The 16,269-nt window shown below is 35.0% G+C and overlaps 3 protein-coding genes across 10 annotated transcripts; all 3 read right to left on the minus strand.

The window, feature by feature from the left end:
* On the minus strand, positions 1 to 3,802 carry LOC114369186 (pentatricopeptide repeat-containing protein At3g60050-like). Of its 4 annotated transcripts, none has more exons than XM_028326379.1 (4): positions 2,233 to 3,802; positions 1,835 to 2,127; positions 1,075 to 1,252; positions 1 to 389 (listed from the first exon to the last, which is right to left on the minus strand). In XM_028326379.1, the coding sequence occupies exons 1-2, from the start codon at positions 3,368 to 3,370 to the stop codon at positions 1,928 to 1,930; spliced, it is 1,338 nt and encodes a 445-aa protein (XP_028182180.1). In that variant the 5' UTR covers positions 3,371 to 3,802; the 3' UTR covers positions 1 to 389; positions 1,075 to 1,252; positions 1,835 to 1,927. The 4 variants fall into 4 exon arrangements, with proteins under 4 accessions (XP_028182180.1, XP_028182178.1, XP_028182177.1 ...); XM_028326377.1 differs by adding an exon at positions 1,654 to 1,707 and having other exon boundaries at positions 1,835 to 3,802; XM_028326376.1 differs by having other exon boundaries at positions 1,835 to 3,802.
* A 646-nt stretch (positions 3,803 to 4,448) lies between these two features.
* LOC114370574 (low-temperature-induced 65 kDa protein-like) lies at positions 4,449 to 7,409 on the minus strand. 4 transcript variants are annotated; one of them, XM_028327968.1, is made up of 5 exons: positions 7,315 to 7,409; positions 6,958 to 7,182; positions 6,114 to 6,437; positions 4,916 to 5,731; positions 4,449 to 4,815 (listed from the first exon to the last, which is right to left on the minus strand). In XM_028327968.1, the coding sequence occupies exons 1-5, from the start codon at positions 7,388 to 7,390 to the stop codon at positions 4,715 to 4,717; spliced, it is 1,542 nt and encodes a 513-aa protein (XP_028183769.1). In that variant the 5' UTR covers positions 7,391 to 7,409; the 3' UTR covers positions 4,449 to 4,714. The 4 variants fall into 4 exon arrangements, with proteins under 4 accessions (XP_028183769.1, XP_028183767.1, XP_028183768.1 ...); XM_028327966.1 differs by having other exon boundaries at positions 4,475 to 4,825; positions 4,917 to 5,731; XM_028327967.1 differs by having other exon boundaries at positions 4,475 to 4,821.
* Positions 7,410 to 8,652: 1,243 nt separating this feature from the next.
* Positions 8,653 to 16,061, minus strand: LOC114371142 (MAR-binding filament-like protein 1-1). Of its 2 annotated transcripts, XM_028328572.1 has the most exons (10): positions 16,018 to 16,061; positions 13,996 to 14,040; positions 13,705 to 13,898; positions 13,237 to 13,437; positions 13,031 to 13,153; positions 12,781 to 12,818; positions 12,564 to 12,666; positions 10,463 to 12,403; positions 9,341 to 9,408; positions 8,653 to 9,177 (listed from the first exon to the last, which is right to left on the minus strand). In XM_028328572.1, the coding sequence occupies exons 3-10, from the start codon at positions 13,771 to 13,773 to the stop codon at positions 8,988 to 8,990; spliced, it is 2,733 nt and encodes a 910-aa protein (XP_028184373.1). In that variant the 5' UTR covers positions 13,774 to 13,898; positions 13,996 to 14,040; positions 16,018 to 16,061; the 3' UTR covers positions 8,653 to 8,987. The 2 variants fall into 2 exon arrangements, with proteins under 2 accessions (XP_028184373.1, XP_028184372.1); XM_028328571.1 differs by lacking the exon at positions 16,018 to 16,061 and having other exon boundaries at positions 13,705 to 14,155.
* Between the last annotated feature and the right edge of the window lie 208 nt (positions 16,062 to 16,269).

Here is a 16,269-nt window from a genome sequence, read left to right on the forward strand (position 1 = left end):
AGATCAAAGTTTCAAGAGTTCTTGCTTCGCAGTAGGGTTCAACACCCAACGATGAAACATTGAATTTTTATTCTTCCTCCCTGGGTCCTAGCCCCTAGGGGAATCTAGTACCCAAAAAAATTGCATGATCAATTGTCCTGTTAGGCTATTATACCTTGACTGTACATATAAGCATGCCAAACGGCAAGTATGTAATATTCTGTTCATTTGTAACTTACCAATTCAATCCAGAATGATGGTAAAAAAAAAAGGCAGATTAGATACATGACCCCTGGACCTGGACAACGAATGTACACAGTAACGTTCGGGATTCTGAGTCGCCAATCCCATCAACAGAAAATTGAATAACCTCAACCCAATGAAGCCGTATTATCCTGTATAATGTTTAACTGCAAGAACAAAGTTATGATTTTTGTGAGTGCCGTTTCAAAAATAAATCTAATACTAATAGTTAAAAAGAGAGGGGCTATTAAAAGAGCCTTAGGGATGAGTTAAAAAAGCTTGGGAAAGACTTGAGACTATGTACATGAAAAACTGCACTAGAGAGGCCTACATAAGAATCACTTAGCATGACAAATGAGAGAAAATTAAGCCAAAATAAGTATGTAGGAGATTGAAGAGGAGGAACCCTTGGAAAAAATAATCTGACATTTGTGGTTCCTAACTAGGAAAATTTTCTAACGAAAAAAGATGGAAATTGGTGAACAAGCAATTGCAATTAGTTGTAAAAAATTATAGAAGCACTAACTAGTGACTACCATTTTGGAAAGCAGCATTCCAAAAAGAGAAAATAAAACATGTAGTCATGTACTTTATCATCAATGCTATTGATTATACTACAGATGATAGTGTTTTGTTATCTACTATGAAGTTATAAACTTCAATATGACTAACAGCATAGGAATCTGCAATACAAATTAAAAATATCTCATAAGTGAAGCTTGCATTAGTGCAAAGCATCCTAAGATAACTATTTGGAACTTGGCACCCCCATTCTGCATAATGACAGAATATGCCTGTCATGTATGGTCGCAGTACAAAATATCAAGCCAACAAATGAACCATAACAATAACCTGACAATAAAAGGGGATAAGCTTTCCAATCTTCATCTGGAATGTGGCAGCAAATTAAATGGCTGTCTTTGAAGCCACAGAAAAGCAACCAACTTAAGCATGTGTGCGGAAAGCAACACAAAAAAATACTGCATCTCTGGCTATTGCTGGCAATTTCTATAAGCTGCTATTCCTTGCTCTGGATTTATGAAATACACCAATGAACCAGGAGACTTAGTCTTACAACTCAGAAATTAAAAGGAGATTTTAATTATAAATATTAAATTTAATCTCAAAATCATGAATGAAAACACATAAATTTCAGCTGATATAAAACAATAATCATAACATTGAAAATGATGCCACTTTCAATATTAAAAGAAGAATGGCGTTATGGGATTAACCAAATTAATCAATAGCCTGTCAAGCATCCAGTTTATAAATCCTTTATAAGTTATGAATTGTTATAGCAAAAGCCAAAGAATTAGCTTGCGTGACTCCAGTTATAATTTAGATTACATAAGCCCAAACAAAAAATAGTTACTACCAAAAGTACATAAAGTTCCACTATAAAGAAAGTAACAAACACAATTTAAGCACCTTATTCCTGAATCCTGACAAATGCAAGCAGATATGAAGCAAAAGAAGCATAGCCTAAAATAATTGACAAGAAATATCAATCATATATTATGAAAAAATGGGCATACAGGTTCACATGTCAGTTACTGAGAGTAGAAATAAGTAAAGAAAGATATATATATTAGGGGGGGGGACTACATACTTCATTTCTCTAGCTTCTAATCAGCTGAACAAGTAGCAGGACATTGGTCTCAGTTAACCAAATCAAAAGTTGATGCCTGTGAGTTAATAGATACTAAGCCTTGTGCCCTCTGAATCTTGAATGTATGTCAGCATACTTCCCCTTCTCCGTCATTTGTCTTATCACTTCATGAGCATCAGCAGTCTTTCCAGCATTCCTCAAACAACTCGCTAATGTATTATAGACAAATGAATTTGGACTACAACCTTTGGTCTTCATTTCCTTGAGCATTGAGCACGCTTCATCAAATTTTCCTGCCATACATAATCCCTGAATTATGGAATTGTATGTAAAAACATTTGGAACTTGTTCTCTAGAAATCATATATTGATACATTTTCAGTGCTTTCTCAATCTCACCAGCCACTACATATCCTGTTATCATTACAGTGTAAGCCACCACATCTGGGATGCATCCATTCTTTATCATTTCATCAAAAAAATATTTGCAAGCATCCAGATTCCCAGCTCTGCTGAGTCCATCTATCAATGTAGTGAAATGAAGCACAGTTGGTTCTATACCCATTTCTCTCATGTGATTTAAAAGATTGAGAGCTGCAAGTGGTTTGTCCCCCTTGCCGAGAACATGAAGAAGAATATTGAATGTATGAAAATCTGGAGAAAATCCATTTCTACCCATCTCATCAAGCAGTCTGTGAAACTGATCCAACTTTCCTAGTCTGTACTTGGCATACATGACAATATTATAAGTTAAAATATCTGATGAAAATCCATCAAGCAACAGCTGTTGATAAACCCACTCAATCAACTTGTACTGGTTTAAAACAAGAAGACCATGCAGGATGGCATTGTAGGAGTGCTTAAAAGGCCTAAAGTTAAACGTCTTTGATTTTATGAACCTCTCCACCAAACTTTTAGCCAAACCCGCCTCACCACAAGTACGAATCAAAATATTGAAAGTACGAGCAGTAGCCGGAAGACCTTTCTCAACCATCTCATCAACCAACCTCCACAATGCCTTAAACTCCTCGCACTCAGCATATATGTTCATAACTAGGTGATACGCATTCACAGTGTGCTGGTAACCCTCTTGCTGACTGCACCACACAAAAAACTTATATGCCAGCTTTGCACACCTGGTCTTATTCTCACAATTTATGTGCTTCAAAATTCCAAAGAGAACCTCCCTCACAAGAAGCCCTGATAGCCTTACATGCAACTCACCTAAAACCAACCTCGCATCGAGACCGGGACCGTCTTGCCGGAGAACCTCAAGGACCCTCTTAGCATCTAACTTAACAGTTTCTAAGAACCCTTTTCTAAGTGAAAACTGTTTTCGGTTATAGCCCCAATCCTCTTTCAAATGGAGCCTTTCATCCACATTGGTATCATAATCTGGACCTAGTTTTTTCAAAGGCTCCTCAATAAATTCGAATCCGTTACCATCAAACGGATGGCTACATAATCTCCGCAAAATAATCAAAGAATGGGAAAAATTTTGCACCCTCTTTGGACCTAAAAGGGTTATTGCATTCATGGTTCGAATTCGAACCCATCATCACTGAAAAATGCGCAACAACCGCGATTTGGCCAATGGTAAAATCGCCTTTCCTTGCAGTGGAAGCTTCCAGAAGCCCACCGTACTAACGAGTAGATGGATATCCATGGAATCGAAAACCAAGTTTGGAGAAAGATATAGAAGCTAGAAGAGCAACGAGAAAAACATGAAGTGGCAAAATAGCGTACCGTGTCGGACAATATTTTGAAGTATTGGTCTAAACAATGTTGGGGGTGCCAAGAAATGGCATTATATGAAAGCCAAATTCATTGTGTTTGGTGTGAGTGAAGTGTGGTTGTGAAGTAAGCAAAAATGGCGACTGCAAAACCCTAACACGTTTTTTTTGTGTGTGTGAAGTAAACCCTAACACGGTGTAGCAGGGGAAAAGAAGATGTTATTCTTAACGCATCGTTTCATTTACTTGTATTTTTAAATTCTTTTGGGTTTGGTCTGAGTTTGGGCTTTAAAGAAGATGTATCTTTTTTAATTTTTTTATAACGTCTCTTTGTTTTTATTTATTAAAAAATATCGTAACAAATTTTTAAAAAATAATAAATAATTTTATTACTTTCAATTGCAAGAAAGTCCCGATTAAATTATCATTTAAAATATAAAATAGGCTACTACTAAACATGCACTTCATCAAAAGTAAGAATTTCTATCCTTTGATGTCCAGAATCAGATAGCATGTGGGTACAGTTAAAATAAATCCAACAGTTTTGTTATGTCAATGTTTGTTTTCATAATTTTTCACTCAAATAGACTGCAGAGGATCGTGATTTCAAAGATAAATAAAATGGATTATATTTTGATTGGTTGTTGAAACAAGAGTTTAATGTCTATGTGTAAAACTATTTTATAATATTATCTAATAATAACTTATTATTTGAATTATTTTAAGATAATTATTTTAAAAATTAACAAATTTATTATATATGATAAGTTATGATTAGATGATTATGTAAAAAAAATTATACAATAACTTTTTTTCTCGTTGAAACAAATGCTACGTGGAAAAATTATAAACACAAAAAAATTGGAAATGGAAACATAAAAATACACATTAGCATATGGGACATTGAATTTAGTAAAATACAATCACAGAATACAGTTGCATATATTGCCACTGTTTTTTTTTTTTTTTTTTGCATTTAACCTTATAATAACCAAGTATTATTATCTGCTTCAGTACTACAATATCATAATGCAAATTCCACATCTACACAAACATATAATAACTTACACATGAATCCAACATATACAAATATCTAATCACAAGGAAAAGCACAGCACACATGTATAATCCAATATCCATGAAGAAATTTAGCGAGTCCCTTGTTCTTCAAATGGACTACTCTTGTTTCCACCAACAACCTGATGAACCTGTTCCACTTCAGCACCAGAATTTGTACTCTTGGATAAATCTTCACCTCCGGCAGCCATAACAAGAGCAAACTCAAAATCAGAATTATACATAAAACGCCATTTTGCAAAAATGTACTTAGCAAAAGAAACCTCATTTACCTTTTTCCTCAGATTTGCCAAACCAAGAGCCAACAACACCCTTAAGCTTGCCAACCACACCTTTCCCTGGACTCTTCACACTGCTCTCTTCACACATTTTGTCATCCCCACCATTCAAGTTTTCATCCTCTTTTTTCACTGGCTCTTCCTTCCTCTTATGTAAAGCTTCTGAAATTACCTCAGAAAGTGACTTGTCTTCTTCACCAGGCTTTAGCTTCTCAGACAAATAATCCTTCACAGAAACCTCATTTTTTGTCTCAGTTCCAACACCACCAGTGCTAGTTCTAGTCACTTTGGACTTCACTGCACCTCCCACCTCTGCAACCTTATCATAAACTGGAGCTAATTTCTCTGACAGAGAGTGAGCAATGTTCTTTCCATGTTGTGCAGTTGAGTCAGGCATGTTAGAAGCATCCCCTTGCTCTTCATTTGTTACCACCTTGTCCTTTATCTCAACTTTCTCTCCTGAACCTGCCTCAGAATCTATGACATCTTTAGGAGAGACAACTTCATCAATGTTTGCTTCGTAGTGTGGTTGTTCTTCAACTGTGGTTGTGATGGTGTTGAAAGTTATTCCAGTTTCTGTGGGATTTTCCAGGTTTCTGTTGATATTTGTGGATGTTGTTTCCTGCTTGAACTGATCATCATGACTTTCAGAAGAAGGATACCGAGTTTGTGTTGCAGCAGAGAGGTGTGACACAAACTGATCATGTTTTTCAGCAAGAGGAACGATTGGTTCTGGAGTAGGTTTTTCATGCACATTCATTTTCGCAAAAGATTCCTCAACTGGTGTGATTTCTTCTATTTCATCCTTTCCTGTAAGCCACCACAAATGAAAATCTTAATCACATGGATCATGGTACATATAAATATCACTAAAGCATGAACAAAGTTGAAGGAATAATTTTGAAAGAAAATTGATTGTATTGTTGAATGGACAGTAAAAGAATTCAACTCTAAAAACTTAATCACGGAATTACAACAGTGATAAATTCATAAAACACATGCATGTATATAGTAAAATATGAAATTGGAAATATTTGCTCCAATAATTTCCCAATCAACATAACGAGGAGTCAAATCCAATTTAATCAATTTAACCATCAAATTTTTTAAATGGTACACTAATATTAATGCATAATGCAAAGTCCATAGCAAAATATTGAGTTATAAAACTTTGTTCAATTGCCTTACTTACCTATCACACTTGGATCAGTGATTTTGGTTTCATAATTGGGAGGGGTATATGCCTCAATTGTACTTCCTGGAGCATGAGGCGCTTCCTCCAAGCCTATTGACCTCTCCAAATTTTCCTTAGGTATCTCTGCTTTCTCTTCCACAGAAAATGTTTTCGCTATGTTTTGATCAATTTCAGTAGCTGAAGAAATGCCTCCAAGTAATGCATCATGACGAGGTTCTTCTCCCATAACTGCTGTGCCTCCAAAATCAATTCCTGACTTCCCTAAATATTCGAGTTGCTCAGATGTAGGTATAGCAGTTTTAACATCTTCACTTTCTTGAACTGCAGAACATTCAAGCATATAGTACAACTTAAATCAGATTTTTACTTTTACTTTTACTTTTAAATTCCCGTTATTAAACGGCTTCAATTTTAAAAAATAAAATAAAATAAAAAGTTTCTGATTTCCTTCTGTTTTGAAGAAAAAATAGAAAAGTATCTACTAGGCTACTACGAGTAAATGTCAAATTCTAAGGTTATGTTTTTAATGCCTGATTAAATTTGATTTCACTCCTCCAATTGATTTTGTAGATTTCAAGCTTTATGAAAATCACATTGATATCGTGACATGCATTCAAACTTGTTACATCATATGTTATCTAAAAAATAGTCACATATGTCACGATATTATTGAATGATAATAGAAAATATTTTTAAAAAAAATTATGAAGACTAAAATAACGGACTAAAATCAAATTTAGTCATAATGAACTGAAAAGGTGTTTGAACCCCGGATCTTATTTCACTTTATGGAGAACTAATAGTCATCCTCTAATTGCAGATGATTTAGAAAAGAACATACTTGGTGTTTCATGAACTTGTGGGTCTTCAGCCATTTCTTCATCCTCCTCTAAGTCATCATCATCAAGGGTATGCTGATCTTCATTGTTATACACATGACCACGATCAAGCACTTGATGGCCATGCTTCTTAATCGTGTCCTTAATTTTCTTAGCCTTTGCCTTTACCTTATTCAGAACAGACTTCTTCTCCTCATCAAAGTGGTCTTCTTCTGCACCATGTGTCACTACATCCAAAAAATTAGATGTAGAAGAAGAAACAAAGAAAATTATTATAAAAAAAACCATGGGAACATTAATGAAGATGTCTTCAAATTCAAATATAATACAACTTGCTTCCAAATGTGATTCATATATACCTTGCTCTGAGACAACAATGTGGGGGTAATGTTCATCGTTCTCATGTACTTCACTTTGAACAGCTCCTGAATCCATGATTGAAAACAGAAGAAAAGTAACTGCCTGCTCGTTAATGATAATTACGTTATATAGAGAAAGGCCAGGACATTCTATGCCACACGTGGCATCTCATAAATGGAGACATGTGAGACATAACCGACATGTCTCTATCGTTTGACATGTGTTAAGTAGTTTTGCGTACGTGGACACAAACAAAACTCCTCTTGTCGTCTTGAACATGCTGACTATGATGCTAGTGTTAGATATAGAAATTGGTCCCCTTCGAGTAACGACGACGGTTCATCCAAATGTGAGAGTATTTACACGCATAAAGTGTCCTTTTCAAAGATGACACTATACAAGTGTCCCTGGCTCTTTGGAATGAGAGGAAAGCTCAACGTAAATAATATTTTTCTTTATTGTTTCTTGACAACAACTGATATACACAAATAATTATGATATTCGTCAACTTTGGTTATGATACGTAAATTCAAATGTCTAGTTGGTTCCTTTTCTAGTGTTAATCTTATAAATAATTGTGGACACTTGAGCAAATTTTCGGTACTCTTGTTACTCCTTCTTCCTTAGTTGTTAATCACCATTAATTATACAGTTTCCTCTGATTTTTTAGTTTTAAAAAATTAAGAAAAAAAAACTACCATATATGCCAATATCAAAATTTTGAGGGAAGGAGCAAATGATGGAAAAAAAAATGTCCTAGTTACCCCCTGCTCTTTTTTCTTTATTCAGGCATCAATTGTAGGTAACAGCACAGGTCTATTATGGGACTTGTATGTTCATACAGTCCTGAATGGTGGGCCTCTTTTCACCATTATTGGGGGTTACATCTTTGAGGCTTAATTTGTGAGAAATTAGGCTACAATCCATGTCGTGAATCTTCAAGATTAGTTGTCTCTAAATTCGTTTATGGTAATGGTTTGTTGGAACTTATTATATTGAAATAATAAGCAAGGTGAAGAAACGAATAAAAAGATGGCAACAAAGTCGGAAAAATTCCTTGTGCCCACCCGTTGCCTTTCTCCAACACACTTTAAAGTTTAGACAGTTGTTTCTACTTTAAAGTTTAGACAGTTGTTTCTACTTTTAGCAAGAACAAACTGCTTTCAAGACTAGCTTTCTGTATATGAGATCTAACACTTGTATTTCAATAACTTAAAACATTATAATTGAAACTCCTAAAATTAGCTTCTAATTATTGCTTCTGAAAACCATTAATCAAGGTAACCTTGACAGTTGCTTATACTCATTAGCCTTTTCTTTTCTTTATTCTATCCACATTGTCAATAAAACCATTTCTTCTGATATAACTTATGTATATGTTACATTGCATGCCTCAAACTGATGATAAATCATTGGCTACATGGCCTATATAAGGCTACAGCATCATACCCCTGGCTCACTTGCCAACTTATCATACAACAAGAATATTGGATGGACCAAGTGGCCCAGAAAAAATTTGGATGAGGTAAAACTGTTAGTAGATGTACAGGATAACTTAAGTGCAAACTGCAAAGTACTTGTTAAATTTGTTTCCTCCATTCTGGTGATGATGATAATCTGCCTCCATCACCACTCATGAATGCTTTCTATGAGACAACACCGGCAAAGAATTCTAGTTCTTTTTACCATTCTTGAGATTCCGTAGAGCCATAACAAGCTGTTGTCTTTCTCCCTCTACCTCTGCAAATTTCAGACTAATCTCTGAATATCTTTCTTCCATGTCTTTCAGCTCGCTTTCCATAATCTTGTTCCTTTCCTTTAGCTGTGCAACTTCATTCAACAATTCATTTGTATGGCCCTCACTGTCAGAGTAAAGAGACAAAATAATAGCAGTTAGTTCTTGGATGAGATGTGTGACATAACAACAAATTTGATGTCTATGGCACCAATTTTGTATTACAAAGATTCATGATTATGTTCAAGGAAACAAGAGATTCAGAAGGCAAGAAATGAATTTGATTTTACCTTCCAGCTGATTTGCCTAATGTTCCTCCTTCAAACTTGCTAACAGCAGCGTTTGCAGCATCCATTCCCTTTTTATGTTACAAATACAACAGTCTTGAGTTATTCTAGAGCATCAAGATCAACTAATGTATGCAAATAAAACCTAAAGCTAAACCTTGATCAGACATTTTCTTTTAGCACCATTTTAAGTTTGAGATTTTCTGCTTGTTGACCTTGTTAAGTATATTTGTATCATGATTCATGGACCAGAAAGATTTCAATTTTTCTCAACTAAAGCTCCATAACTGTTTTTAAATTGTGCGTACTTTTGTTCAAAAGTAGGCATTGTGTATCAAGTTCCTTAAGAATTGGTTTTCAGTATTTGAAACTCTGCTAACTGTTTAATAGTTGCATAACTGACCAAAAACATTATAGATTTTCTGAAATACACACAGAATGTTAAACTATGCTGCATCACCATCCTCAGAGTTTGTATGATTTCATGAGGGAATCATATTCCTTCTTTTAGATAAAAAAGTGGGTTCCATTTTGCAATAATTTTTCAAATGGATTTTGAAATTTATTTCTCGACAACGGGAGAAGACTAAATGTACCAAAAAGAAAAGAGTAAAGTACCAAATTAGTCCCTCACTTTTGGAGGCGCTGTCAATTTGGTCCCTAAGATTTAAAAAATATCAAAATGATCCTTGGCACGTTAGTCCCTGCCGTTAGTAGTCTCCTAACACCGTGACAAACGGAATGTAAAGTCGAGGATCATTTTGACATTTTTTAAATCTTAAAGACCAAATTGACAGTGTCTCCAAAAATAAGGGACTAATTTGGTACTTTACTCAAAAAAAAAAAAACACAGCAAAGCTGATTAGTTCAAATGTTTTCTATACATTATATAAGTCCCCCTCCCCCTCCCAAAAAAAAGTTACTAAATACAAGAGAAAACTAAATATTATCATTTTCCGAAAAACTTTGCACTTATCTCTGGATTTATAGTTATTACTTATTTCTATTTATTATGTAGTGTGCATAAGCCATAGGGAAGTGATGTTACCATGCAACCTGTCCTAATACACAACAGCAATATTTATGTTATTCATCTCTGATTTTAAATGACAGCTGAACAATTACCTTGTGCATTTCAGATTTTGACTTCTTGATATGTGCCTTAGCAGAAGGAGGCACAACACTCTCATTTGCAGCACGTCCTTTGTTATTCTTGAGCTTCTTTTCCATAGCACTTAACTCTGCTTCCTTCTTCTTCAGCTCCCCTTCTAATTGAGATATCTGTTTCTTCATATTTTCTTTCTCCACTTGTTCTTTGCGCAAACTTTGTTTTATTTCATTGTGCTGATTCTTAAAGGTTTCTACTTCTGACAGTAGGGTTCCAAGTATCTTCTCCTCATCATTTGGTATCATAAGTCGTTCTCCTTTCTGGGTCTCAGTCGTGTTCTTTGTTAGGTTTGTTTCAGACAATGCACCCTCTGCCATCAACATCTTAATTTGAGATCTCAGCATTTGAATTTGCTTTGAAAATGAAGCATCCTTTTCATCCTTTTGCCTCTGTGCATCCTCAAGTTGTTTCGACTTAACTTCTAGTTCTTGTGACATCTGTTCTATTGTTTCGGCTTTAGAATCTATTTGGTTCAAAAGCTCTTTCATTTTCAATTCATTCTGATCTGTGATAAGCCTGAGCTCTTCATTGCATTTATGGAGCATTTCTTCTATAAGTTTGTTCTGGTGCCGCAACGCATCAGCTTCCGCAACTGCTTTCATAGTCATCTTTTCATTCTCTTCAACTTTTTGTGACATTTCAACAGAAAGCAATCTATATTCCTCCTCAAAACGCTCAGATGCGACAACATTATTGTGTCTTATCTTTCTCAAGGCCTCTTCTGCTTGGATGGCCCGTTCTTCCTGCTCAGTTTTTGCACATTGCATAGCATGGAGATCTTCTTCAAATTGATCTGCCTGTAGTTTCAGTTCTTTCTCCAAAGACTTGACTTCATTTTCAAGTTCCTTGATACAGACCAGAGATGCTGAAAATTCCTCTTCCTGCACCTTTAGCCTTTCATCTAATCTCTCTACTTGAGATTCAAGTTGTTGTATTGTAACTAAACAAGATGAATGTTCATTCTGTAACTTGATGTGTTGTGCTTCATCTTGCTTTAACCTTAAAGAGATATCCACATTTTCCTTCTTAAGAAGATCATACTCCAAAGTGAGTTCTTTTATTTGCTCACTTAGCTCTTCATGTTGCTTGTAGTAATTGTCTATTTCTTCATCCTGGTCTGCAATTTTTTGCCGCAAGCGATCTAATTCTGTGGCATCATCATGCTCTTTAGTAATCTTCTGGGATTTTGTATTGGTAGACAGATCCAATATTTCATTATTCTTTTGTTCCAGCATTGCTTCAAGGTCTGTCACAGCCAAAAGTAATTCAGAGTTCGAGTTTTGTGTCTTCCGCAATTGCAATTGGAGATTGGCCTTCATATCTTTTTCATAAACAAGCTCATCCTTTATTGCCTCTAACTGAAGCCTAGTATCTTCAATCTCAGACTTCAAGGTTTTAGTGGTTTTGCTCTCATTATTGAAGTTCTGCTGGGACTTGAGTTGCTCATACTTGGTCTTGAGCAAATCTCTCTCCTCTCTGAGACTAATTATTTGTCTTGACAAATTCTGTCCCCTACTGCTTTCTTTTTCTACCTGCCTTCGAAGTGATTGCAACTCTATTTCTGATACTTCTGCCTGCCTCTTTAAAGAAGTAATTTCACTTTTGAGGCTTTCAGTGGCATTATTTGAAGGCTCCTGTAATCTTTCTCTTGGAAGATTATCTTCCAGGCTGTTAGTCCAGTCACCTAAACTTCCATCTGATGCTGAACCAGTTGACCAGTTTGTGTTTGACCTCTTATGCACTTGGGTTTCGGTTGCAGTGGCCTTAACAGTTCCTCTTGATGGAATTGAATTTTGTCTGAAGCTATAAGGATCCTCCCATGAAGCTACACCAGGACTGATGCCATTAGATGCATCTTGCTCAGAATACTCAGATCTAGTCCTTGCCGTGTGCCCATTCTATAAGATAATAATAAAAACTAATGTAACTATAAGTTTATAAATGAGTTATCTCCTAGCATTACTTATCCTCTTCATAAGTTTCTGCTAAGGAAAGTTTCAAGTTTCAACTGTGTAAATAGAATTGTTAGCCATATAAAGGTATCTTATAAGACCTTACTTCATCAACATTATAACTTTCATGATCCGTACTGCCATAGCTCAGCTGGTGTTTCAAGTTTCCTTCACTGCAAAGTCCCTCAGCTTCATTATCTTCCCCATTTCTGGAATTCAGGTATAAGGTTGAGAGAGCATATTGGAGAGAAATAAAATATAAAAAAAAAAACATAGGGAAAATTCTAATTTAAAATTAACAGGGTGTTATGGTTCACTTTCACCTTTCAGCAGCATATCCTTCCACGTTCTGAATAGTCACCTGTCTCAACATTCAACAATTCTAATGTGAGAAATTAAGAATGAGGTATTTTTTAAATAAATAAAAAAATAGTATGAAAGGAAACAAAACTCCCAAAAAGCTCAAATTCTTATGATATGCTAAAGATTAAGAAATGAATGATGTGAAAGTGCTTGTTGAGAATTGAGAGTGAAACAAGAAGCAAGGTAGGGAAGGAGATCAAGAGTACTAACATGTAGAACTATGCCTGAATTGGCAAACTTTAGGGGTAGAGAAATAGTCATTGGCTCAGTTTCTGCAACAAAATCCGCAAAATCAATTGAGGCTTCCCCAAGAAAGCCAGATTTTGAAGACCCCTGCAAGAGCCCCACAAAATTAGACTTTGAAACCAACATCCTAATTGAGTAAAGGACAGTGTGAAATTACAACTACTGCTTACAGTTGAAACAATAAAATGGTAGATTTTCTCATGAACTTTTCCTGATTTTGAATCCCTAACAAGTTTAACTGGTTCAAACACTGGATTTTCCCATGAGCAGGTCCCATCTTGGACAGCAGTTTTCTCTAGTTTCACTGTTGGTTTCCCAACATCATCTGGCACCAAAGACACCATTATTGCATTCTTTTTCATCTTTGGCACCTGATAAAAAAAAAAAAAGGAGACATAGAACAAGGTCAAAAACACTGCCTGCAGAATCTGTACATTGGTTTGTGTATATGATAAATTGATAATTCCCTTCACTACACAAACTGACAAACTATTCTAACTAAAACAAATATGCCACACTGTGCAAATTTCAAACTTCTTGTGCAACATGTTACAATTATAACAGCTAGGCCAGACCCTATTTTTAGATTTAGTAGTAACTAAACTCTGAGGATTTGTTCTTGTGTTTGTCTTACTCACCTGAGTTGCCTGAAAATCCAATTTGAATAGAGCTTTGATCTTGTTCTTCTTGCTCCATGACTTGAACATGTTTGCAGGCTGATAAATATGGCCGTTGCAGGGTTGTAGATGCAAGAAAAGAAGACTCTTATAAGCGGCACCTCCTCATTGGTGAGGAAATGCTATATGTTGTGAAGTGTCAGGATTTGAAAACTCTGGTATTTATTGTTTGTGAACAAATGCAGTTAATGACTGGAATGAAGTGTCAGGATGTTCAGAAAGCCAAGAATCTTGTGAGTTGCGAAGTACTACCTCCTGATTTCTTGGCTCCGATACTGAACTTGCACCAGTAGCAAACTAACAAAAAAGCAATTGATAAAAATAAGATTGATATTAGAAGCTTCCCCACATGTCTTCAAGCACCAAAGATAATGTTAAGGGAACACAGATGAATCCCATTATGGTCTACTTTTTGCTTTTTAGCAAGGACAAAGTAGTGAGGATAATTGAAATGACAACATTGACCAAACACATGAGTGTTAATCACGGTGAACAATTTTTTTTAATAATATTTTTCTTGGGTTAAAAAAAAAATTCTAATAAAATAATTACTCTATTGTCAAGCTCTGATTTATCTTGAAATGGGGATTTGAGAGAACTTGCAATTAATTTAAAGTCTGAAGTGAAGTTAGGAATAGAGGTTTAAATCAACATTTAAATAGGAATGAGTGTGACATTTTATTTGACCAAATTTACCTAGAAATCTAGTTTTTCCAAATGGATAAGTAAAAAGGGATGGCAGTGTCCATGTGCTTGTGTGCTGTCTTTGATAAGAAACAACCCACCAAGACATAAATGTAGCACCTTTCTGCTGTAAGGGCGTGATGAAGAAAGTTTACTCAGAAAATGAGTTGTAAATGCATAGAGGCTTGGACCCCACAAGCCATTAAAACCCTCTTCAACATGTCTTTAAGAGGCAAAATGCAAATAAAATAAAATAAAAACAACTAACTTCGTAATACAAGGCAAAGCAAACTAGGCATTTGCTAACACACATTCAGCACATGCATGTGTCAGCGGCCAAACAGATCCTCAACGTATTGAAATTATTTTTCTCATGTGTACTAAATAATAAGCAAGTAAGACATCAACGATAAGGTAGAGCCCTTTATAAAAATCACGCATTATTCGATGTGTATCATTGAAAAGAAAATTTAAACAAATCAATAAATTAATTTAAATTTAGGTGCCTAACTCATGTGACTCGCATCATAAGATCTTAAAATAATTAGATATACACAGCTTCATTCATTTTGGGGGGAAATAATGTAACAGGCTAATTAAAATATGTGAACACCATAAAATATGGTCCCTTTTTTTTAAGAATAAAATATGGTCCTTTTAGTTGCACGAAAACTGGCCTTCTCAAATGTGGTACACATAAAATTTATAAAAGAATAATAACAGTACAGCATTAGTATATAAAATATTTGACCTTGTACAAAAAAAAAATGACCTTCAGCTATCTAAACAAATGGCTAGTGTGGTCCACGAGCAGAGAGAACCTAGGCCGATAGAACGAGTAATAACACAACATTGTCCACACTCCACATAGTTTCATACAAATTTAAGTTTTAGTGTTGCAGCAATGAAATTTATGATTTTTTATATATATTCAGAAAATTGCTATACGGATCTAAACAATTCTATTCAATTCAACTACATTTATCCTTAGTTCATACGGGAAGATCTCTCTAAGAAAAAATGTTCACTAAATAAGATTTTAATAGGATGAGAGGATTCAAATTCACATTCATAAAAGAGATGAAAATTTGTTTCAAATCTTTAAGCACTTGTATCTATTCATTTTGACTTTTTCAGAATTTTCTAGCTCCAATTCCAATGCATACATCGCTATCAAATGAACTTACCAGTTAGTATATGTGTACCAACTCAAGGCATTCATATGCCATAAATTTGAACATGAGGCACTTTCTTTCTTACTTTTTCTTTATTGTAAAAAATATATGGGAAAATCCCTCCTCGTCCTCATTCTTCAACCTGAATTTCTTTTCTTGGTTACCTGTCCAAAGCATCGCCCTACAACTCACTTTCTTCCTACCACACTGAGTGCTACAACTTTTCTCCCTTGTCCCAGACTTTCAATTTTGCATCATAATAATAATAACAGTTAAATAAAGTTGAATTGCCTTTTCAAAAGTGACCACAAATCATGGATTACCAAGCACGGCGTAGAAAAATAATGAGCTAGTAGTTATATGCATGAACTAATGGACTTGGTACAAAAACTTAAAGATTAGTGCCCCCACTTACACAAAAATCAGGCAATGAGAGACGCAAAATCATAATTGAAAGTCTTTTGAGATTTGATGAAGTAATGAAATCAATTCTACCTATTCAATGTGGGAATCTTCAGTTTATTTTTATAGGTAGAAAAATCTTCAGTATAATGGTGGCATTATGTTTGCCAGCTACGAGGGCATATTAATTACGGGGTCCTTATCCGTTGAATAAAGTTTGATACTATTTACCTATTTTGTTCATAATTAATTTTTATTGTAAAAT

The sequence above is a fragment of the Glycine soja genome, chromosome 10 (assembly GCF_004193775.1).
Source record: "Glycine soja cultivar W05 chromosome 10, ASM419377v2, whole genome shotgun sequence".
Classification (NCBI taxonomy): domain Eukaryota; kingdom Viridiplantae; phylum Streptophyta; class Magnoliopsida; order Fabales; family Fabaceae; genus Glycine; species Glycine soja.

Excerpts from the sequence above, each read along its gene's own strand:
- LOC114369186 (XM_028326378.1), bottom strand. The coding sequence starts at position 3,370 with ATGAATGCAATAACCCTTTTAGGTCCAAAGAGGGTGCAAAATTTTTCC.
- LOC114370574 (XM_028327966.1), bottom strand. The coding sequence starts at position 7,390 with ATGGATTCAGGAGCTGTTCAAAGTGAAGTACATGAGAACGATGAACAT. Across the intron at positions 5,732-6,113 it reads CACTGATCCAAGTGTGATAG|GAAAGGATGAAATAGAAGAA; the intron begins GTAAGTAAGGCA and ends GGTGGCTTACAG. Across the intron at positions 4,826-4,916 it reads TTGGCAAATCTGAGGAAAAA|GGAGGTGAAGATTTATCCAA; the intron begins GGTAAATGAGGT and ends GTTATGGCTGCC.
- LOC114371142 (XM_028328572.1), bottom strand. The coding sequence starts at position 13,773 with ATGTTCAAGTCATGGAGCAAGAAGAACAAGATCAAAGCTCTATTCAAA. Across the intron at positions 13,438-13,704 it reads TGGATTTTCAGGCAACTCAG|GTGCCAAAGATGAAAAAGAA; the intron begins GTGAGTAAGACA and ends TTTTTTTATCAG. Across the intron at positions 12,404-12,563 it reads AAAGTTATAATGTTGATGAA|AATGGGCACACGGCAAGGAC; the intron begins GTAAGGTCTTAT and ends ATTATCTTATAG.